Below are 23927 nucleotides of genomic sequence, written 5' to 3'. Positions count from 1 at the left end.
AATGTGGAGATGTGACAGATGTGAATCTCCTCTCTAATGTTCCAGGTTATTGCACTAAATCTCCACTCAATGACTGCCTTGTTGTCAGTTTTTGTTGTTGATGTAAATACAAATCTTCCAAAATATATTTTAATATGTAATAGAACTGCTAATGCTTTGAATATAAATGCAGATATTTTCAAAGCGTTTTCGCACGGCCTCGTCTCTTCTGGGCCACACTGTGCTTCTGCAATTCTGCTGAACTTCAATAAACTTCCACTTTTGGTGTTTTGGGTGACACAAAGGTCTTATTTCCTGACGTTTGGTTGTAGATGTGAACATAGCAGATGGGGCAGCGTTGCAACTCTCACATCTGCTTTGCTGTACTGAGTTTGGGACATTAAAACTGGGTCAGCTGTGGTGAACTGAGGAGTTTCTCTGCAGCCCCCTGCTGGACACACTGGAGTTAGTTTAGTGTTACGCTGAAGCTGCTTTACATCTGCACCATGGTCGTTTACAGGAGTAAAGAACAGCATAAAAACAGTGTGAAATACTCTGGAGCTCTGCACAGTGTGACGTGTGTTATCTTATGTATTATATTATCGTGTGCATTATTGTCTTTAAACAGACTTTAGTCAAATTCAACTGGTTCAGGACAACCCAGCTACATTAATCTGCTGAGTGAGCAGAAATCAGCTGTGAGCCCCTTTAACCCCTCACCACCACCACCTTCTGTCCACTGGAGGACATAAAACCTGCTGCCATGTTCATGTTCATGTTCTTGCACTGATCACACCCTGAACATGGGGCTTTAAGGGCCCCTGGGGGTCTGTAAATCCAGCCTTAAGGGACCACGCTGACTTCTTCTCTCAATATGTTATTCAGCTGCTGCAGACGTGCAGAGAAACATCTGATGAGAAGTTTGATCACTGATGCATGAGAGCCCTGATATACCTGGAAACCGGATCTCCTGGAACTTCCAGTACTGCCTGAAATCCTGCACAAAACGGCGCATACTGTTTCAGCACAGCACTTTTTTAATTACACAACCTTCTTTCCTTCCTTGCACATGTCAAATATTATCATACCGCATACTTAATGTGAACTTTTGCACATTCCTGCCTGAAACTGTGCAGCTTTCATTTAAAGAACATCGTTTCTGTTGTTTTTATAATATTTCAGTCAGTTTTCTGTTTATGCTTCTTGACTTTCTTTTTATCTTTACACTTGTCTCCTTGCTGTTTGTTACGATGAACAGAAAAACCGAGGAAAGTTCCTCCCACGTGAAAACCGCATGGTAATAAACCGACTGTGGTTCCAGGGCTGAATTTTGAAGATGTTTAAAGTTCAGGAGACATTTTATTTCCAGTTTATACGCTTACAGAGAAGCACAGCAGAGTTCATTCAAAGGAGATCAACAAAAATCATGTTCAGTAAAAAGGAGTTCCAGCAAATAAATGTAGTCGAAAAAAAAACATGAGATAGAATTAAAAAATGAAAACGTGCTCACATCTGCCACTGCACACAGAACATCAGCCTAATAAATACAGATGTGTGTTTAATGAGGATGCATTAACAGACCCTCCATTATAATTAATAATGAAGTGCGGACGTGTTTGGGGTGTAGTTAAATTGTCAGCCTCTAGGAGGCGCTGCGGAATTTCCTGACATCTATTTTTCTCCCAGCATCGTCAACGCAAGTCCGGACTCGTCATTTTTTGCAGCGGGGGCCACCTTCTTCACCCGACGCACCGCGAGGCTCAGTATCCTCCATCCACCCATCCATCCACCCATCCATCCATCCGTCCAACATCCATCCAACCAGACCGGAGCCTGGATGCTCAGACGGCTCGTTTCCAGTCTCCGCACACGCTCCTGCTCTTTGTAACCCGAGTAATCGTTTTTTTCAGCCCGGTTTATGTGTGTTTATTCCTCATGGAGGAGTAGTCAGGTCGGGGACCCACCGCCCTGCAGGCTGCCGGGGAGACACGGCGCTCCACACCGACGGGAGTACACGCAGGTCGGGGAGGAAACCGTGCGGATGGTCGGTGTTTCGGGCTCAGGAGGCTCCTTTTGCCGTCATGTGAGCGCGGACGAGGCGCGTCGACCTGCCGGGGATGATGGTGAGTGTCCGGTTAACGCGCACCGTGCGTCTCTTTTGTCTCTCTCTCGCGCGCGCACCCACACGCACACAGCGGCTGTCATACATGATGAAAGCGCGACATGTGATGCCGGTGCGGGAGCGGCGGGGGCCAGGCTTCCTGAAGGAGGACACCGGGGCTTTAATTGAGGTCAGCCGGCTGCGTGTGATGCTCAGGTCGGGGATGTCTGACCCGGATGGCCGCAGCGCGGTCGATCATCCGCTCACAGTCAGAGCAGATGGATGCAATGACACGCTGTGTTTGTGTCGGGACCAGTATGTCCCAGGGGTCCCTGAAGGGGTCTCAGACTAACTGAGGAGCAGTTTTAAACCCAGTTTAGGTTGAATGTCTTTCTGAAACCCTGCAGGAGGGATGATTGAAGTCTCCTCCAGTGATTGTTGTTCCTCATAACTCAGTTTAATCTGGAGTCGTCTGGATAATTTGATGAAACACACTTAAATCTGGATTTGGGATCAGTGGCGTCTGGAGGATTTGCCTCTTTCTGTTTTCTGTGACTCCACTTTGAATATCTTTGGTGTGTCACTCAGAACATTTCTTGAAACCTCTTTATTCCAGGTGTTTCGACCTCTTACAGGCTCCAGTGGAACCAGTGATCAACAGACTAACTGACGAACGCATTTAGTTGCACCTTTTCACTGATAGATGTGAGACCTGGTCTGAGTCTGAGACCTGGTCTGGGTCTGAGACCTGGTCTGAGTCTGAAGGACCTGGATGAGGCTTTTAATGTGTTTTTTGCTTCCTGCACAATTAGTTTGATTTCTCTCTTTTGTTCATTCGAAGTGAAAGAAAGTTTTTATTCTAATGACCTCGTTAACAGTGGGTGATGTCATGCATCTCAGAAACACTCAATCCTACATTTCCCATAATACCTTTCTCAGTTGTGTCTTTTTCAGACTGAGGTGGTTTCTTTCTGAAGCTGCCGTCTGACACATCCATTCAGGGATGAATCCGTCAGACAAGAAGAAACTGTGACGGCGGGTGCAGAGAGAGACCCAGGAGCGGAAACGGAGAAGGTTAACAAAAGTTTTATTTTCACAAGAAAGGCAATAACTCAAACAGTCGCTGGCAGCGTGAGGTCCAAACAAACACAAACTCAGAGAGGTCCAGAGGGTGCTGGGCTGTGTGGGCATGGGAGGCACTGGAACGAAAAGAGAAGAGACAAACGATTACTCCAAAAAGGTTTAACGAGATATCAACAAGTACTTTACCACAAGAGACTTGAGACCAACTGATACCACGGTACGTGGAAGTATACTCTGGCGTCGAGGAGCGTCTCCGCAGAGGTTAAATAGGCGTCCTAATTTCAGGAAGTGAACTCAGGTGTGCCCAATCACTCCTCGACGCATCGGGGGGGGAAGGGAGCCTCAGGAAAACAAAACGTAAAGTTACAGCCAACACAACAGAACACAGGAAGTGGACCTTCAAATTAACAGCACAGACAATACCAACCACCACAGTACCCCCCCCTCAACGAACGCCTCCAGGCGTTCTACCCGGCTTGTCCGGGTGAGCGGCATAAAAGTCCCGAAGGAGAGAGTCATCCAGAATGAGCCCCCTGGAGACCCAGGAACGCTCTTCCGGGCCGTAACCCTCCCAATCCACCAAGAACTGGAAACCACGACCGCGTGGACGGACATCCAATATCCGTGACACCGTGTAGGCGGGGTGACCGTCAATGAGGCGGGGGGGAGGCGGGGCGGCGGACGGCGGGCTGAGCTCGCTGGAACGCACCGGCTTCAACAGAGAAACATGGAAGGTGGGGTGGACCTTCATAGAGTCTGGTAGTTTGAGCCTGACAGCAGACGGGTTAATGACCTTCAACACCTCGAATGGGCCGACAAAACGGGGAGAGAGCTTACGTGACTCGACATCCAACGGAAGATCCCGTGACGACAACCACACCTGCTGACCCGGTCGGTACTCGGGGGCGGAGACGCGGTGAGCATCGGCCAGCCGTCTGTTCCTCTCCGTGGAGCGAGTGAGAGCAGCTTTGGCCGACTGCCATACCTCCTTAATCCTCCGGAGGTGCTCCTTCACAGAGGGGACGGACACCGCAGTCTCCTGCTCGGGAAACAAGGGGGGTTGATAACCCAGACAGCACTGAAACGGTGACATACCTGTGGCCGAACAGGAGAGGGAGTTGTGGGCATATTCAATCCAAGGCAGGTGAGTACTCCAAGAGACGGGATGATGAGCAGCCACGCAGCGAAGAGCGGACTCCAGATGTTGGTTTGCTCGCTCTGTCTGGCCGTTACTCTGGGGATGGTAACCAGAGGACAGACTCGCCGTGGCCCCCACCGCCTTACAGAACTCCTGCCACACCTGGGAAGCGAACTGTGGACCCCGGTCAGAAACCACGTCGAGGGGAATACCGTGAAGCTTGAACACATGAGACACGAGTAGACTAGCAGTCTCGAGGGCAGAAGGCAGTTTAGGCAGGGGAACATAATGCACAGACTTGGAAAAGCGATCGACAATAGTTAGAATGACAGTGTTACCTTCAGATGGAGGAAGACCAGTAACAAAGTCCACGGCGATGTGTGACCATGGGCGGCTTGGGACGGGCAAGGGGTGCAGTAACCCCGCAGGGGGATGATGAGAAGCTTTTCCCCTGGCACAGACAGAGCAAGCGGCAATAAACGCACGGGTGTCACGGTACATCCTGGGCCACCAAAAACTCTGGCGGAGGAACTGAAGAGTGCGGTTGAAACCAGGGTGACAGGTAAGTCTAGAGGAGTGAGCCCACTGGAGGACTTGCGATCGGACAGAATCCGGGACAAACTTGCGACCGGGGGGACCGGAACCCGGGTCCGGTTGTTGCTTCTGCGCCTTGAGCACGAGGGATTCGATCTCCCATGTAGCCATCCCCACGATGCAAGCCGGCGGGAGGATGACATCCTGATGTTCCGAGTCCAAGGGAGGAGCAAAGAGACGGGACAGGGCGTCGGGCTTAGTGTTACGGGAACCGGGGCGATAGGAGAGGGTGAAGTTGAACCGGCTCAAGAACAGAGCCCATCTGGCCTGGCGGGGATTCAGCCTCTTAGCGGTGCGTAAGTAGGCGAGGTTCTTATGATCAGTCCAGATCAAAAAGGGAACCGTAGCACCCTCCAGCCAGTGCCTCCATTCTTGAAGAGCCCAAACCACAGCCAGCAACTCTCGATTCCCGACGTCATAGTTCCGCTCGGCCTGGGATAAGCGGCGAGAGAAGAAAGCACAGGGATGAAGTTTGTGAGTCTGAGGGTCTCTCTGGGAAAGGACGGCACCAGCACCGGAGTCGGACGCGTCCACCTCGACCACGAACTGATGGGCGGGATCGGGGTGTTTGAGCACTGGGGCGGAGGTGAACAGTGCCTTAAGCTGGGCGAAAGCCTGTTGGGAATCAGGAGACCACAGGAAGGGGATTTTAACAGAAGTAAGTCTAGTGAGGGGAAGAGCTACCTTACTGTAGTCACGGATGAATCTGCGGTAGAAGTTAGCGAAGCCGAGAAACCTCTGCAGCTCCTTCCGGGTGGTGGGGACGGGCCAATCCGTGACAGCTTGGATCTTGGCAGGATCGGGTCTTAGCTGACCCTTGGCGATGATGTAGCCTAGGAAGCTCACTGAGTCAGAATGAAATTCGCACTTCTCCGCTTTAACATACAGTTTATTCTCAAGAAGTCTCTGAAGCACTAGTCTGACATGCTGCCTATGTTCCTCTAAATCTCGAGAGAAAATCAATATGTCATCTAAATAAACGAAAACAAACCGATTTAACATGTCTCTGAGGACATCGTTAATGAGAGCCTGGAAGACTGCGGGGGCGTTAGTGAGACCAAAGGGCATGACAAGATATTCAAAATGACCTAACGGTGTGTTGAAAGCTGTCTTCCACTCATCACCCTCCTTTATCCGGACGAGGTGATAAGCGTTACGGAGATCTAGTTTGGAGAAGATGGTGGCGGAGCAGAGTGGTTCAAAGGAGGGGTCGATGAGAGGGAGAGAGTACCTGTTCTTAACGGTGATGTCGTTGAGTCCACGGAAATCGATGCAGGGGCGAAGGGAGGCATCCTTCTTTTTAACGAAAAAGAAGCCTGCCCCTAACGGAGAGGAGGAGGGGCGGATGAGTCCAGAGGCTAGGGAATCCTGTATGTATGTCTCCATGGCTTCCTTTTCGGGGCGTGACAGGTTATACAGGCGACTCGAAGGGAGAGGGGCACCAGGGAGGAGGTCTATGGAGCAATCGTAAGGGCGATGAGGAGGCAGGGACAGGGCCAACTCTTTACTGAACACCGGGGCTAGGTCATGGTACTCGGGAGGCACGGAGGTAAGGACAGGGGGCGTGGGAGGTGGTGGAGAAACACGTGAAGAAAAGGGGTTGGCCGAACGAAGACAGTGGGCATGACAGAATGGGCTCCAGGTGGTGATACTGGCAGTAGTCCAGTCTATCTGGGGGTTATGTTTAAGCAACCAGGGGAGGCCCAACACCAGGGGGATCTGAGGAGAAGGAATGACGAAGAATTGGATGTCTTCTCTATGATTCCCGGAAATTATGAGCGTGACAGGGAGCGTACGTTGAGTGACCTGAGCTATACGTCGGCCGTCTAAGGCGGTTACATTTCTGGGCACCGGGAGGGATTCAAGGGGGAGCTTAAGCTGGGTGGCTAGTTCGGTGTGGATGAAACTCTCGTCTGCCCCTGAGTCGATCAGAACTCTTATGGGAAGAGACTCACGACCCCAAAGCAGACAGGAGGGAACAGTAATGCGGGAGGGAGAGCTGATATTAGGGGATGTCTGACTCACCAGTGCGCTCTCCGTCACGGGTGAGCCTGCCCTTTTGGCGTCTGAGGGCAGTTAGCGAGATAATGACCTCCCTGGCCACAGTAGATACAGAGCCGCTGGTTGAAACGTCGCTGCCGCTCGCTAGGGTGGAGACGGGTCCGACCCAACTGCATGGGCTCCGAAGGGTGAGAGGAGGACGTGGAGGGAGCAGCGGAGTGGCCGGAGGATCCGCCACTGGCTGAAGGGGGAGCGAGGGAAGCTGGCTCGTGAACATGAGAGAGGCGAGTCTGGGCTTTCTCTCTCTGTCTTTCTCTCAAGCGGTTATCTATGCGTATGGCGAGGGAGATTAATGACTCTAAGGAATCGGGTTCATCTCTGGAAGCTAATTCGTCCTTTAACTCACTAGAAAGACTCCGTAAGAAAACACCTCGTAGCTCTAACTCCCCCCACCCGCTCTCTGAAGCTGCGATACGGAAGTCAATAGAGTAATCTGCCACTGATCTCGCTCCCTGCGCCAAGGAGAATAGGCGTTTAGCAGTTTCCTGCCCCTGTCGTGAATGATCAAAAATACGACTAAGTTCCCTCGAGAAACTGTCGAAAGACGAGAGAATGGGGGAGTGCTGTTCCCATAACGCTGTAGCCCACTGCGCTGCCCTGCCCCGTAACAAATTAACTGTATAAGCTATCTTAGCTCTGTCAGAAGGATAACTAAGGGGTTGTTGATCAAATACTAGTGAACAGCGCAAGATAAACCCCCCAGCATTACCAACTTCACCTGAAAAGGGTTCGGGGGCCGGCACATACGGCTCACGCTGAGAGACAGACAGAGAGGTAGATTGGGCTGCAGCGGTTGCCGGTGGGGGTGGCGCTGGTGTGGGACTTGGGGAGGAAGGAGAGCCACGGGTGTCCGTGCGGCTGAGGTAAGCGGTGAGGTGACGGACTTGGACGCTGAGACCTTGTACTGCCTCCATTACTCCCCGCAGCATGTCCTCGTGCTGGCCGAGACGTAGTCCTTGATGGGCGAGCGCCGCTCGAAAGGGGTCCGAATCCGCTGGGTCCATGTCGAGGCCAGAGTATTCTGTGACGGCGGGTGCAGAGAGAGACCCAGGAGCGGAAACGGAGAAGGTTAACAAAAGTTTTATTTTCACAAGAAAGGCAATAACTCAAACAGTCGCTGGCAGCGTGAGGTCCAAACAAACACAAACTCAGAGAGGTCCAGAGGGTGCTGGGCTGTGTGGGCATGGGAGGCACTGGAACGAAAAGAGAAGAGACAAACGATTACTCCAAAAAGGTTTAACGAGATATCAACAAGTACTTTACCACAAGAGACTTGAGACCAACTGATACCACGGTACGTGGAAGTATACTCTGGCGTCGAGGAGCGTCTCCGCAGAGGTTAAATAGGCGTCCTAATTTCAGGAAGTGAACTCAGGTGTGCCCAATCACTCCTCGACGCATCGGGGGGGGAAGGGAGCCTCAGGAAAACAAAACGTAAAGTTACAGCCAACACAACAGAACACAGGAAGTGGACCTTCAAATTAACAGCACAGACAATACCAACCACCACAGAAACGCAGCAGTGCTCCCTGGAGGTCGTTGCAAGGCACTCTGGGAACTGTGGAGCGTGAAGTGAGGCGAGTGGAAGGAAAGAACTCCTGGTTTCCAGGCTGAAGTTGTGGGACAGTGCTGATAAACACCCTGCAGACCTCCGGCTGCCTCTGTGAGCTCTCTGTGTATTCACTGTGTCGCCCTCCGTCTTATCAGCGCGGTCAGGCGGTGCGGCCCCGAGCTCCGAGCCCGCCGGGGGGGGGAGGAAGATGCCACAACACGTCGCTCAGGCTGCGCTCTTGGGTCAGCGTCTCCAGCACGGTGCTGCTCGCATCCTCCCTCACCCCCCCTGACTCCCCTCCTCGTCCCTCACCCCCTCCCGCCGTGATGCATTGAAGGCACAGTTCATTCTCCGGCTGCTGCAGCTTCATCATAGTTTGTCCTGTTTAGCTACAGAATAACCAGCGAATGATTCTGGGCCTGATCGCACAACGCCTGTTTCTGGACAGGTCTGTGTGTGTCATTGTCTGATGCATTCTGGGTAAATTTAGGTATGTTGAGATCCATGATGTTCATGCTTTGCTCTGGGTGGGAAAAATCTCCCACCTGCTGCTCCAGGTGGCTGAAAAATGACAATCAATTATCAAAACAGTTGGTGATTAATTCTCTTTCAGTCGACTCATCAATGAATCGTTGCAGCTTTTTGCATTTTAATTTGTTGCATTCATGTCCGGCAGCCTGCAGCATCAGTCACAGATGCGCTTTGACCTGAATGAAAAGCTTCAGCTGTTGCATTTCTACCGTGTTTCCAAGCGTGGCGTTCATGTCAGAGTTTGCCACGAGGCGTTCAGGGTCCAGCAGTGATGATAGGCTCACCAATCTGGGCTAATTAGCGCTGGGCCTCAGACGGCGGGCTGAGGCCTGCAGGCGGCTGAAGGCCAGATGTTTGTTCAGAGTGTCGGAGCTGACAGGTGCAGGGAGGCGGACTGAGCAGCCCCAGGAGAGTCTGGACTCTTCTGAAAACTGTTGCTCAGTCCTGCTTCAGGATCCTGGACTAGCTTGTGCAGAAATCCGGCTCACATCTATGCATTCAGATTGAAAGTGTCATCGTTTACATGAATACTGAAGCGTTTAGAGGTAAATGTCAGCAGGTCAACGCAGACTCTGTCACGTGGAAGAACGGAAGTTAGATCACATTAGCTTGAGCTGCTCGCCGGTTCGTTACGCTGAGGCACCGACGCTGCAGATAATTGGCTTGACGGCAGCCACCGATCGCAGCTCCTCACGGTGGAAACGCCGCGAGGGGCATCGACCACCGCGGCCACACGTGCCGAGGTGGCGTGTAAGGCCGAGCGGCGAGGATCACGGGTTGTTCAAGCACGTGTGCGCAAGTGCAATTAATTATTGCAGACATTGATCGGCTTCATTTGTGCTGTCATGACCCGAGCTGGTTGGTTTCTGACACATAATGTGGATAAAATGAACAATTCAACATGCTGCTGCTGCACGGACGCCATCAACTGAAATGAATCAGTGTTAAGAACTGGAGGTTAAACAGGAAGCACCGTTCGATACCTGAAAGTGGATGTCAGCCAATCACCTGCAGTGTGTAATCGATGAGCTGCGTGCCTCGCTGTGTGGAACGCCAGGCTTCACAGTTAATTAAGTCACAAACTTGATTAAACAAGTGAAACACATTAAAAATTAACAGGAAGCTGAATTCTTTGTAGAAGTTTAGTGTGTGCTGAGTGTTGAACAGATTCAGGATCAGCTGTGACCCTGAGTTCAGTTTCTCCTCCACGGGAACAAACATCATTGATATTCTGGAGCGGCTCCCTCAGGCCGCCGGCGGCGGCGGCCGGGGAGAACAGCGAGCTGTTCGGGGGCCGTTCGGTCACGCTGAGCTGCAGGATTAAGACGCTGAGAGCAACAGACGCCTTTATTGTAGGAGGGTGTCTGTTATGTAAGGACGCACTCAGTTCACTCTGATATGATGCTCCAATGGAACGGCGTGTTGAGTTGCATCATGGGAAACGTAGGATGCCGTGCCTCTGAAGCTTGACTCAGCCCAGACACTGGAAGCCAGGATGTCGGCCTCAGCTGCTTCAGGTTTGTCAGGCTGCACGCTGACGCGGCGTTGCTGGATGATGCTGCATTGATCGCAGCAAAACTTGAGCCAGGTTTAACTTTCTTGTGCAACTCTTGCATTAAAAAGTCGAGTCAGGACTCAACGTTTGAGCACTTCCTGTCAGCACCGAGGCTCCGTGTGCCGATATATTCAAGCTGTGCAGCTTTGCATCACACTGCCAGGATTTTCAGAAGCTTAAACTTGAACGTTTCGTCTCTTAAGTCTGGCTTGACTAAACCTCAGCACAGTACTAACACAACTCTCTCTCTCAGCAGACAAAAACAGCCCTCGGCACTCTGAATAGCATCATTTTTTCTTTTGTCTGTGCAGCCTCGGGTTGCAGATCTGGCATTTCACGGCGTTGGTGAGGTCTAATTAATGCAAATCGTGTCGTTTTAAACACGAGTTGAAAAAGTATCAAAGTATTAAAACTTGAGCTTTATTTTTTGACGTTTTACAGGTGAAAATAGTTTGTCTGGGGGCGCATGTTCGATGCTGCCCTCTCAGCATTCTGTGAGAATGAAAACAAAGACCTCAGTGTCTTCCTCCTCCTCCTCCTCCTCCTCCTCTTCCTCCTCTTCTCTCCCGTTCCCCATCAGCACATTCTGTCCAATCAGAGCAGACGACAGCAGCTCCACATGCTTTTATAACGGGAGCAGCCATTCGCTCTCAGCCTTATGCAACCTGCTCTGCGAGCGTCTGAGGAGGTGTGAGAACGCCTCGGCCCGCCGCCGCCGGCGGTCGTGCCTCATCTCCCCGAGCCGTGCGGGTGTTTGTGGGTGAGAACCGCCGGCACAAGTCACGCAACGGCGTTCTGTTGAGTCACCTGTGAGTCGCCTCCTTCCAGTGAAGAACTTTCTGGGGCTCATTGAATAGAAAGTTAGGTTTTTGTTCAGTTCTTGTTGCTGAGAGTCAGACCAGCACAAAGAAGCTTCCTCACTGTCACAGCTCGAGATGAAACTCTGTGAGGAAAATCAACATTTATTTAAAGCTGGACCAAAAAGATGAACAAAAAGAGTCATCATTAAAAAAAATATATTTTTACTCATGAAGAAGAAAATGACAAAAATGCTGTTTTCAGTTCAGTTTCTGAAGATTTCAGAGTGTCAGCAGTGTGTACAAACTGCACTGTGTGTCCCTTACTCACCTTTCTACAGCAGAGCAGTAAATCAGTTAGCTTAGCTTAGCATAAAGTTTGAAAACAGCTAGCCTTTGTTGCTGTGTATTTTCTGCATGCATTAAACCACTGAAGGTGCTGGCAGGTGGATTTTGTTACCTTTGGATGGAGCCAGGCTCTCCTGTCTGCTGCTAAAATAAGCTAAGCTAAGCTAACCAGATTCCCTTTGGGAATACGCAGCATTCCCTGGAAAGCGGAAGCTGCTGTTCTTGGATCAGTCCTGTCTTGTCTGACCTGCCTCTTGTCTGTCCGGGACACGTGATGACACCGTTCGTCATACGTGCACTGATGCCGCTGCCGGCGGCCACGACCTCCCCCGCACGCGGTCACGTTTCCACCGCGGCCTCTATTGATCGGCATGTGCAGAGGGACGCTGGTGGACGTGCCAGGTTATCGGCATGGAAACCGGTGACACACTCTGTCCTTCCCCCCCGCTCGTCATGAGCAGGCCTGTTTCTGGCAGCCTGTCACCTCGGACACAGGTCTGCCTGCGCCGCGCGTTCTGGCTCATTCCCTCGTCGATCTGCCGCCGTGGAGACACGGCGAGGGTGAGGATGAGGACGTGATGCAGGGCTCTCAGGTCAGTGATGGAGACAGCAGCAGATTTCTGCTCTGTTTCATGGCTTAAGATCAGACTGTGGGGGAAACTGTGTGGCTCCATGTTTCAGATAATCAGCTTTCAGTGGAAGTTTCTGATTATTTTACGTGTTTCTGTTGCCGGAATCGATGAATCCAGAGAGATTTCTTCACACGTTTGATCAGTTTTGTTTGTTGTCGAGCATCTTTAATTCTTAAATTATTATTATTATCATGTTATTTGAAGTATTTTTACATAAAATGAACCGTTTCTTCGGTTTAGGGCTCAGTTATTGTGAATGAATGCCAGGATTTAACTTGATTTGTCGTTCAGGTGTTTGAGCCTCAGTCCTTCTCATCATTGATTAGCTGGCTGATAAGTTTCTTGATTAATTGTTCGGCCCATAAATGATCACAGAGTGGGGATAAATGTCCGCCACTGCTTCATGGAGGGGAGGGTGGTGTCTTCAGATGTCTCAAAGATGTTCAGTCTATCGTCACGTCAGATGAAGGGAAGCGGCTGGCACTCAGTGAAGCAGCAGTCCAGTTTTGAGTTTCCCACGTTGCCGCGGTGCAGAAACGCTTTGTGAATCGTTGCCAGTGCAAAGTGATTTGGAAAGGAGCTGGAGCACAGTGAGTAATGCATTACGAGGCGGTTACGCAACCCAGCGCGGTGGGAAGGCCACCGGCGGTTTCTCTTTTTCCGTCTTTGTTCCTCTCCCCTCGTTTTATCGCTCTGTCTCCAGCTCACACGCTCTCAGAGTTTGTTTGTGGCACACCGTGTGTGAAATGTGACTCTGAATGTCTCGTGTTTCCGGGTTATTAACGGTATAAATGCTGCAGTTTCTTATGATTTCAACAAGAAATCAGCCATATTTTGAGGTTGATTTCATAATGAGGAGCATTGTTCTCACATTTACTTTGATGCTTGGCAGACACCTTGAATACTCGAGTACCACCGATGTAACTAATTGCTTTTTCAAATTCGATAATGCTGGAATTTCACTGGGCTCGTTACTCATGAATAGTGGGCCGCTGCAGAGGACGGCGGACAAACGTGCACCTGTGTGTGCTCTAATAAGACTTTCAGCCTGGTCTCATTTGAGGAACGTGGTGTCCGCAGCAGTTCCAGGGTTCTGATTGGTGCAGGAACAGTCATGCTGACGTCTGCCGCCGCCGCCGCCAACGCCTCAGCGTCAGTCACGACTGCGACACACACGCTCACGCTGTTTGCGTTGGAGAAATCTGCTGCGTGACACATCGACACTCGAGACACTTGTTGCACGGTGCAGACGGTCTGGTGCGAGAGCTGTTGTTCTTCAGGAACGTCCACAGTAGAACGTGTCCTCCAGTTGATGGTTGAACAGTGAACTAAGTGCACTTTGTGCTGAAGTGTACTGAAGTGTACTCAAGTCGCCCTTGAGTAATACTTGGATATACTTGAAGTGTTAATGTGCTAAATTGGCCTTTTACAAACGTCAAATCAGGATTAAAAGTGAAATATGCTTTAGTGATGTTTTTAGTGAGTTTCTAATGTTGAATCTAAACGAGGAGCTGCGGCCGATAAATGTCGAGTAAAAAGAGATGAAACGTGGTGGAAAATACACAAAATACACACTGCTGACAAATGCATCTTCATATGTTCTGCAGTCTTTTATTAGTGCATTAAAGATCGCAGCTGTGCAGCATGAGGCCGGTTTCTGGCTGAGGTTCTGCTGGACGCTGCAGGTGATGCTGCCGGTCAGCGGTGCAGGAAATGCAGCATGTGTGTGCCATGAACATGTTTCCTCTGCTGGTTTGTGAACCGCAGAGAGGCTTTCATCACCAGACAGAAGAGACAAACAGCAAAATATTTAAAAATAAACGCATCACGAACAGATTTGGTGAGTCACGGGGTTATGAAACCCACACAGGCCTCTGTGTGCTGAGCAGAGGCGCGGAAACGTGTCGAGAAAATGATGAAGAGACAGAAGGTGGCGCTCAGAGGTCCTCCAGGTGACCCACACAATGATATGAAACGCACTCAGTGAAGCTGAGCTCAGTTTGGGTGAAACAGAACAAAGACCGAAGTCAAGTGAAGCGTTGATTGTGCTACGAAAACGCTTCTTTCATCCCAGTTTTACCTCTGCACACGTCCTCTGTCTGGGACGGAGCTCATTAACATGCATGAAGGCAAAATGAATCACGTCTCCCTCCTCTGCCTCTGTTCCACAGTGCAAACAAAATTATTTTTTAATCTTCTGAGACTAATAACAGCAGCAGAAAGTGCACGTATTAAAGTCTGGATAGAAGATCATCCTTCATGGATCCTGCAGAGGACCTTTTCCGACTTGGGAGGATCATTAGCGTGTTAGCATCAGGTCCAGCTGAGAGTGTGTGTTTGTGATGTGTGATGTGGGAACTTGATAAAAGTCACCAAACTTTTTAATCCCACAGATGCTTCAGTGATTCTTCAGAAAAGGAGCTGAGCTGGAATGTGGACTTGAGGTCAGACCTGATCCAGCATGTGGTTCTCAGCGAGTCTGTGTGTTAACAGACTGTTTTGTTTATCCATGAAAAGGCTTCGTCGGTTTTGTCCGTTCACGCCGATGATGTCAGCAGTGGAAGTGGCTGCACATCTGTGTCAGTATGTCTGGGTCTTATCGACTGATCCACAAACCGCTTGAACCGCGTCGAACCGCGCATCCTTGTTTTCCCACGTCAGCGTCTGTTTGCGCAGCCAATCAGTCTGTGCGACCACAAAGGTCACAAAAAACCGTTTAGTTACCTGGAGGCTCTTTGTGTTCAGACGATCAGCTGCAGCTAAGTTTAGCATTTCAGGTTATTTGCGGCTGAGAGACAGACTGCAGAGGAGGACGTCTCAGGACATCCTGTCCCTGCGTGGACTGAATCAGACCGAGCTGACATTTTATTTGATTGTTAATTATTTAGTTGAGCAGCGTGTTTGTGTTTCGGGTTAATTCCCCCGAAGCAGGACACCAGGACCTCGTTTCTCTCCAATAATCGGGATTTTCCAGCCAGTTAAAGCTTTGTTAAATGATCTGTTCATGGTCAGTTAATCAATGATAATCCACTCGAGTCATTCACACGTTATCCAGAATTGCATTTACGAGTTATCGCATCTCAAATTTAAGATTTTCCTCCTTTTCGTCCGTTCATAAACACACTTTGAAGGCATCACTCTGGACACTCGTCAGCATGTGTCAGAATTATTCACGTCTTTTAGAGTAAATGACATCCTAATGAGTTTATTGAGTTAAATAATAGTTAAAAACGAGATTATTTTTGTTCCTTAAGTGTTTTTGAGAACAAGCTGATGTGACGCATTGATGGTGTGTGTGTGTGTGTGTGTGTGTGTGTGTGCGTGCGTGTGTGTGTGTGCGTGCGTGTGTGTGTTTTAAAACATTAACAATAGAATGTTCTATTTATAATTGAAGAGGGTTTCTGTAGTAGCAGAACCTGCTTTTATAACACTGACACACACACACACACACACACACACACACACACTGTGACGAGCACGTTCAGAGGGAGCAGATGGGGCCACTGATTGGCTCCCATTCTGTTGCTATGGGGGTTGAAGCTGCTCCTCCATTGGTCAGGCTTTGGACCAGGGCCCGCTGCCGGCTGCCTGTCAGCATCCCTCCGTCGTCATGGCAACAGACAGGAAGCAGGGCGGGCGGAGGAGAGCCGCGTTGTTGTTGTCGCTGCTGCTCATTCAGACAGCAGAAGAAGAAGAAGAACGTCCTCTGTTGTTTATTTCCTCTCTGAGCTTTTTTTTTTCCCCCACAGAGGATGATCCTGCTGCAAACATAAAAACTGCACGTTTTGATCTGCAGTACAAAACGGCTTAATGCTCACACACACACACACACACACACACACACACACACACACAGGGTCACTCTGCAGCAACCTGCTAATCCTCCACCAAAAGATGATTATTAATATGACATGTTCAGATGAAAATGGAGATGAAAATGTAGACAGACGTTGTGTGTGTGTGTGTGTGTGTGTGTGTGTGTGTGTGGTGAGTGTGTGTATCTGTGTGTATTTGAGCATTGTGAGTGTGTATGAGTTTGTTCTAAAGACATTTTTGGGGCTTTATTGCACTATTAATCAGTCTCTTCCTACTGACTGCAGCTATTATGGCTCTATTCAAATGCTAATGCATTTCCCTCTAACTCACACACACACACACACACACACAGCAGCAAACACAAAACAGTCATTTGTCCTCAGCAAGGATGAAATTGTTCATTATGCCTCCTTTTGTCTGTGGAGCTTTAAAACAATTAATATCTTTGCTGCAAATGCACATTTTAATGCCAAGCGTCACAATGCGGTCCGACTTCCTGCTAAACTCAGAAAGATGAACTCATGGTGGCAGAAGAGGACGAGGAGGTCCGGGGTTTTCGTGGGTGGCCACTCCTTCGCACATGGCCGTAGATGGGATGTCTTTTTTTGGCAGCGGACTGTCAGATGCATCCACTTTACCTCTTGAAGGCAGCCGGTTTGATGCCAAGATCTCCACGATGTGTTAATCAAGGTGGAGATCTCAACAGTGCTGCGTTTCTCCTTCCAGTGCTCCTTCCGCATGGCTTCGCAGGCAGGCTCTGGTCTGATGATGAGCTGCTGCACTGCAGTCGGCCCTAACGTTAGCCTGGGATCCGGAAACTGATGCCGGTCCTGAGGGTGAGGGAGTAGATCCTGTCGTAGATTCTGGTGTGGGTGGTGCAGACGGGGCGAGCTCATGAATTCATTTGCAAAGATTATTATTATTCAGAAAGAAAACAGGTGAGAGATCAAGAGAGTCGACATATGGAGGAGGTGGGTGCATGGACGGGCAGCTGGTAGCTGTTTCCTCCCTTCTTGCAGTCTACATGCTAAGCTAAGCTAAGCTAACCATGACCTGATGTTGTAGATAACACACACACACACACACGCTTCTCATTTAAACTCTCGGAAAGACGGAGTTGGAATTGTTTTGCCGGTGGAGAAACTTGTGCCAGAACAAACAGAGAGAGGTTAAAGGTCAAATACGGAGCAGCGTTAGCTTGCCAGGATAAGGCTTTAGCACTCGACACTTTGTCTGCTTTCCTCGAACGTTGTCAAACATGCCAGACAAGTTCCAACCTCCATACCTGACACAAACAGATCATTATCCACCTCTCCGTGACTCAGCCCGCAGGGAGGTAATTAGGTGGAGGCACAGGGAGGAAAGTCAGTCACGAAGGTGACGGAGAGGAGGACGGGAATCTGAGTCAGGTGAGCAGCAAGGAGCAGGTCGGGTCGGGTGACGGAGGAGAAGGATGTGAGAGGGGAGCAGAGACGGAGGGAAGGGGGAGCTCATGAAGTTCGCCAGACAGCAGTTGCATAAGCGCCTCTGACCCAGAAACCTTCCACAGTCGGACTGAAGTCACCCAGAGACGAAGAGAACCAAAACAGCCGGAGGGGGAGGATGGAGGAGGCATGGGGGGGGGGGGTTTCGTCTCTCATCACTTTTAGCTCACTGCAGAAACACGAAGCATGAATATTTGTTTTGAATTTGACGGGTGTTTGAATCAAACATGGCGCCACACTAGTTTTTTGTGTATTGTAGAATATTCTGTACTGTCAATCAATAACTAACAACCTGGATGAAAGTGTGCATCCATGAAGAGTGCATCTGAGAAGAAATCGGCATACCGACATTTCTTTATGTGATGCAGCACAAAGCCTTTTCTTAGTGTGAAGGTGTACTGAGTGAAACAGACCGGTGGGCTGTTAGCAGGGATGTGAGGGAGGAAGCAGAGAGATCCGACCGACGAAGGCAGCAGGAAACGAGGTGAAAGTCGAGGTGAGATTGATCGGGGATGTCAGGAGTCGCCGTGCCGCTGCAGGTGTCTGACAGGTGTACACAGGCAGATGCTGGAAAAACACACGGAAACAGACGAGGGCGGGCAGGAAGAGCGGGAAAGTCGAGGCATATTTATTTACCAAGTGCTGTTAACGAAGGACAACACTGGAATACAGATGAGGTTGCAGGGAAGGACACAAAAGGAGAGGAAGGGCTTCTACAGCGTGAGGGCTGAGGCAACGTGGGAACTGTAGAATCAGTGAGAAACTGCATGTCATGGACGCAGATAAAGACACTTAAACACTGCAGGATGAGTGGAGCACAGAGCTGTGGATGCATCGCTGCATGGATCATAGTTGCAGATGATGCATCCTCATTGAGAAGGGCAAACAAGGAAAAGGCAGCAGGGAAGGAGACAACAGGACATGAGGTTGAAAATGCAAATATACTCAAATCAGGGAAGACTGAGGTAGAAGTAGCGCTAAAATCTGAATGCAGTAGTAACAGCGCCTGATAATAGAGGGAAGAACCCCGCTTCAGAGCATCTACCAGACATACATACTTCAGATGAGATACACCTCGCCTGAATGACAGAATGATTGATGCAGGATGGTATTTACCGAGAGCAGAATTGTGTTTGTTTTGTGCTCGAGTGGTCCGAAGGTCGTCGCTTCCCTTTAAATGGCTCCTGATCAAACACAGCGAGGGCGAGAGGGTTTGATCGGCCTCGTCCGCCCCGGCTCGAGCACCCGCTGTCGTCCGAGCTATTATTATCCGCCTTTTCCCGTCGAGGGATGCCAAACTCTGCGTGTGTGGACGCAGAGCGAAATCTGTTTTACACGGCTGCAGATTTGAAGCCACTTTATTAACAGTGTAACGGAGGTTTGGGCTGCTGGCAGTGCTGCTGAACCTTTGGATTGCGCTGGCGGTTTTTTCGTGGTTTGAATTTGAATCCACCATCCAGACACAGTGTTTTTCCTGAAAGTCAACATGCAGAGATTTTAAGTTCAGTTCAGTATTGTTAATGAGAACCATCAAACCTTATGAGAATGTAATGGTGGTGCATTCAAGGACTCCTCTTCGTCCTGGATTGGAGAGAGGTCTGCCTCACCGCATTCCCATCACTGGAAATTCGTTATTGTTCTTGTGTTATATAAAGGTTGTGTGAAGCTAGGTGGTTTGGTTTTTGCAGTGTCTTGAATGCACCACTCTTCAGTTTTAATGTCGTTATTAACTCCAGTTGATTACCGCACAGTGAAAACAACAGGAAGTGTTTTGATGGAGGTGAGTCTAACCCTTTCTTCTTCTCTGCTGCCCTCCACCCACAGGTGAAACCATGCGGCTGGGCGGTGCTCCCTAGCCTCCCCTGTTCCTCGCCTCCCACCTGATCGCCTCTCCTCCTCCGTCTCTCCTGTCCACCTCCTCTCTCCGTCCTTCGCTCTCCTCCCGTTCGCCATGTCGACCACCCTGGAGACGCTGCTGGCCCAGCCGGACCAGGACCTGAGCCCCGAGCGACTGGATGGCTGCGAGGAGGCCGGCGGCCGCTACAAGGTGGTTCCCTCTGTCGTCTGCTCCATGTGCTGTCTCTTCGGCATCATCTACTGCTTCTTTGGTGAGTCAGAAAATTGAACGCTGCTCTGAGTTAGTCATTAAGTCACAGCCCGGTCAACAACGTTTTGTTTTTCCTCTTATTTCAGGCTATCGCTGCTTCAAAGCTGTGATGTTCTTGACAGGCCTGATGTTTGGCTCCATCGTTATCTTCATGCTCTGCTACAAGGAGCGCGTTCTGGACACCCAGCTGAGCGTGGAGGCCTCGGTGGGGATCGGCCTCGGCATCGGCACGCTCTGCGGCCTGGTCACCATGCTGGTTCGCAGCGTGGGCCTGTTTATGGTGGGCCTGCTGCTGGGTCTGCTGGTGGCCGTGGCCACCCTGGTGGGCATGGAGGAGCTTTCCGACAGCCCGCCGCGCTCCGTCTGGGTGCCCCTGGGCGTGCTGCTTGGCCTGGGCATGCTGTTCGCCGTGCTCACCCTCCAGTGGCAGCGCCTCTTTACCACGCTGTCCACAGCGGTGTTCGGTGCAGCCGTCATCACTGTGGCGTTGGACTACTTCGTGGAGCTCTTTGCCCTCGTGCTGTACGTGTACGAGCGGATGAAAGCAGTGCCTGGCAAGCCTGTGTGCTGGCTGACGTGGGTGGTGCTCGGGGTGTGGCCTGCCCTCACCCTCCTGGGAGTCATGGTCCAGTGGAAAGTGACTGCTGAGGGATACTCCCACACCAAGGGTGAGGAAAACTGGCTGTGGTGTTTTTTTGTGGTGCGTTCAGCCGATATAAACTAATAGTATTTCTGCTTCAAATAGCTGACTAGAGGAGTCTGTGACAGGTTGAGGGAAGAGAAGTGAAGTCATTCCCTTTATTCTTCTTATCAAGGGTCACGTGACTGCTGTTTCCACCACTTCAATGAAACTGTTCTGTTTGAGAAGCATTGAAAAAGTCTTCCTCGCTGCAACAATTATGCTAAAACTCTGGCTGCTATTTTCTCTTTGTAGTGATGGCTGATGGGATTTGTGGGTCCTCTGGCATGTTGTGGTAAACTGGACTATCTCTGTCTTAACAGTCAACGCTGAAAATGCACGATTTCTTGACATTTTCAGTGGTTTTAAGAGTCAAAAGATGCCGATATAGGTTAACCCAACAAAGTTTGATCTACAATTCACCAAATCAATGCTTAATGTGATCTTCGATGTTACTGAAGTGTTCCTGAGCAAAGGTCCCCTGAGGATTCTCCTTAAAAGTGTTTAGATTCATAAACCAGCTGCAGAGGAGCTCCTCAAGGCACCATCATGGAACCCCACAAATTCATACCCTGATGAACCAGTCTTGTTGTTTTGTGGTTATTATTAGAACTACTGTTTCTATTAATGAAAGAAGCTCCACCCACACCTAAAACATCTACAAGTCAACTAGCATACACTAGCTTGCTTCTGTCTTAAGCTTTGGCGCACTACAAGCTTCTCCTCATCCACCTCCTTCTGCCCTCCTCAGTAATCATCAGTCGGCAGCAGAGGAGGATGCAGGTGATGCGGATTCGCCAGCGGGACGACCGCTACCGCAAGAAGAAGAAGAAGCACGGCTCCACCTCCCACCACCACCAGGTCAAGCAACTTCACGCTGAGCCCGCCTACCGCCGCAAACCCAATCCTATCCGCCGCTATGACACAGACGTCCTCTCGCCGGTGAAGATCCATCATCCGATTCTCTGTCATCCGTTTTTGTATTTGCTTAATTTGTCATCTCTTTTGTGTTTTCTGTATTGTTCACCTTTTTCGTTGCTTCCTGCGGTGTTTGCTCGTTTTATTTTGAATTGTTGTTACAACCAATGTCTCTCTGTCCCCTCCAGAGCTACATCCAGAGTTTCCGAGACCGGCAGGTGCAGGCGCAGCCCTTCCCGAGCCGGCTGGTCAGCGGACCCCACGCCGCGGTGGATGTGGGCTACGACTGCGGCTCCACGACGCCCCTCACCGGAGCTGCAGGACCTTCACTGCGGGTCTGACTCCCCCCTCCCAGAGGCCTGAACACAACCCTTCACCAGGGAGATACATGACTCTACAATCACTACCCACCTGGGTGTAATCACACCTGTGCTAGAACAAACCATCACTGGGTTTCAATGCAGAGATTCAAACATTATCTGGGTTTAGCCACACCCCTAAGAGGATGAAATTATATTTAGGGCTGGATTTACCCAAAATGCAAAATATGTTTAACCCTTTACGAAGTAAATTTGGGATCATAAAGCTCTCCCTGCTGGAGCCATCAGTGTGGTGCAGAGGTTTGGTTGACCTCTTTTCACTGTCTTTCAGTAGATTCTAATGCACAAACGCATGCACGCACTTACACAGACACAAACCGCAGCTACAATCTCAACGGTTGACGTGGAAACCTGGAACAACCCGCCGTACCCAGCCCCGGCCTGTAAGTCACCGTCTCAAGTCAAACCCATCAGGGATCGCAGTTTCAGCGCAAACCCGCCTCAGGTTCAAACACAGGCATTGTATGAAAGATCAGAATACAACTCCGCCCATGTTCAGCGTGCTGTTTCTACTGCTGTTGATGTTTTTCATCCGATGCTGCAGAAGCAGGTTCCTCAGCCTCGAGGCTTCTTAAAAGTCCAACAAAGATCATCTGTAAAGGGAAGTAAAGGCCCTTACATGCAAACCGGGATCTTTTGCTCTCTGTGCCATCTGGACTCCACAGTTGTCCTTGAATCGCTGAGACTTCTTTAATGTTATTTTTTAAGGGATGAAACCCTTCGTCACCCTTGGTGCTGGACGATACACCTCTTCAGGCGTCAAACTGCTCTCCGACGGCCGGGGAATCTGTTTTTAACGGGTGCCTTGCCCCTCCGTGGACTGTGCCATTCAGCAACAGGAGGGGGGTTACTGGCAGATCTCCTATGGATGGCGTGTTTTTGTGTTAAATGTGATCACAGAAGGATTTTATGAAAGGGGGTAGCCATGGAGCTACAGCAAGCAGGGTAAAACAATACTGGAGTTGGTTTGTTGTCTTCACAGTTGCCTGGATATATGAGGAGGATTTGATTTTAGCTGACAGCAGGAAAGCCGTATTTACACTGGCAGCTCATCTGAGACTTCACACAACAGGAAAAGCCGAATTTCATCCCTCCGGAGCAAACTGAGAGATTATTAACGCAAAGTAGTGAATTCCATAAGAGTAACTGAAAGATATGTTTCTGCCATTGTTTAGCATTTCCTCACTGGCGCCGGCAGTGCCGTAAAGCCGTCCAGCAGCTTCTCATCTGAATTTGGTCGTAAACCGTGTTTCCATCCAAATTCTAACTGGAATTCAAGAAAATCTGTCAGAGAAAATACGACTGAGCATTTCAGAAGAGCATTTACTCTTATTTTGAAAAAGGCAAAAACCATCACTTGTCCTTTTGGTTTCGTTTGACTTCAAAACTTCAACTCTAACTTCAAAATAGTCGTGAAAAGTGGAAGTTTTGAGACTTCCAGCCTTGGAGCTCAGACTCTCGGTCCACAGGTTTGTCCAAAAACATCTTTTGATGAATTTAAAAACTAAGCGCAACACTTACACGCCTTTTCTGACCTGCGAGAGCTGAAATCTGTCCGTGACGGCGATGCTGGGATGCCAGTGTGACTACGGCTCAGAGGACGACTGACTCGGACTCGTTGCCATACCAACTTGTACTTAGACCAACAGCTCCTTCCATGATGTGCATTGATTTTCTTTATTCGGGACAGCAGAACGTTTCTGTCACCAGTGAAAATGTGAATAACGTCTTTAGCTTTTTTTTGAAGGAAAAGCAAACGTGGGGTGCGTTTTTATTCATCTGCGGGGAAACGGAAAATGCATGCGTCCCCGCCCCGCCCTGCGAGGCTCCTCCTCCGCCTCCCTCCCACCCTCCACCCCTCCCACCTGCATCGATGTGAAATCTGTACATAAAACGCAGCACTTACTAACTTTGTTTTCTTCTTTTCATCATTTCAAGTTTCATTTCTTAGGAGTCTGATTTAATTGTTCTTTTCCGGTGGGATGTATTTATTTGCTGATTTATTTATTTCTCCAGCCGTTCTGTAAAGGAGAGTGCAGTGTCATCACTGTAGGCCAGTAACTCCATGCTTTTATTTTTTCAACAACTGAATTATGACTATGATTATTAAAGCATGTGTTCCTCCGGGCCTGTAAACGATCAGCGTGTGCGAGCCGTCTTTTAACTCAAGGA

General features: G+C 49.8%; 1 protein-coding gene across 3 annotated transcripts; it reads left to right on the top strand.

Moving 5' to 3' along the window:
• Positions 1 to 1743: 1743 nt before the first annotated feature.
• Positions 1744 to 23894, top strand: tmem198b (transmembrane protein 198b). 3 transcript variants are annotated; one of them, XM_041965834.1, is made up of 5 exons: positions 1744 to 2102; positions 19496 to 19779; positions 19865 to 20446; positions 21209 to 21399; positions 21564 to 23894. In XM_041965834.1, the coding sequence occupies exons 2-5, from the start codon at positions 19623 to 19625 to the stop codon at positions 21714 to 21716; spliced, it is 1083 nt and encodes a 360-aa protein (XP_041821768.1). In that variant the 5' UTR covers positions 1744 to 2102; positions 19496 to 19622; the 3' UTR covers positions 21717 to 23894. The 3 variants fall into 3 exon arrangements, with proteins under 3 accessions (XP_041821768.1, XP_041821771.1, XP_041821770.1); XM_041965837.1 differs by lacking the exon at positions 1744 to 2102 and adding an exon at positions 12297 to 12332; XM_041965836.1 differs by lacking the exon at positions 1744 to 2102 and adding an exon at positions 12843 to 12961.
• The last annotated feature ends 33 nt before the right edge of the window (positions 23895 to 23927 follow it).

Source organism: Chelmon rostratus, chromosome 24 (genome assembly GCF_017976325.1).
Source record: "Chelmon rostratus isolate fCheRos1 chromosome 24, fCheRos1.pri, whole genome shotgun sequence".
NCBI classification, from domain to species: domain Eukaryota; kingdom Metazoa; phylum Chordata; class Actinopteri; order Chaetodontiformes; family Chaetodontidae; genus Chelmon; species Chelmon rostratus.
The sequence above is the reverse complement of the archived record's forward strand: the minus strand, read 5'-3'. Positions and strand labels throughout refer to the sequence as shown.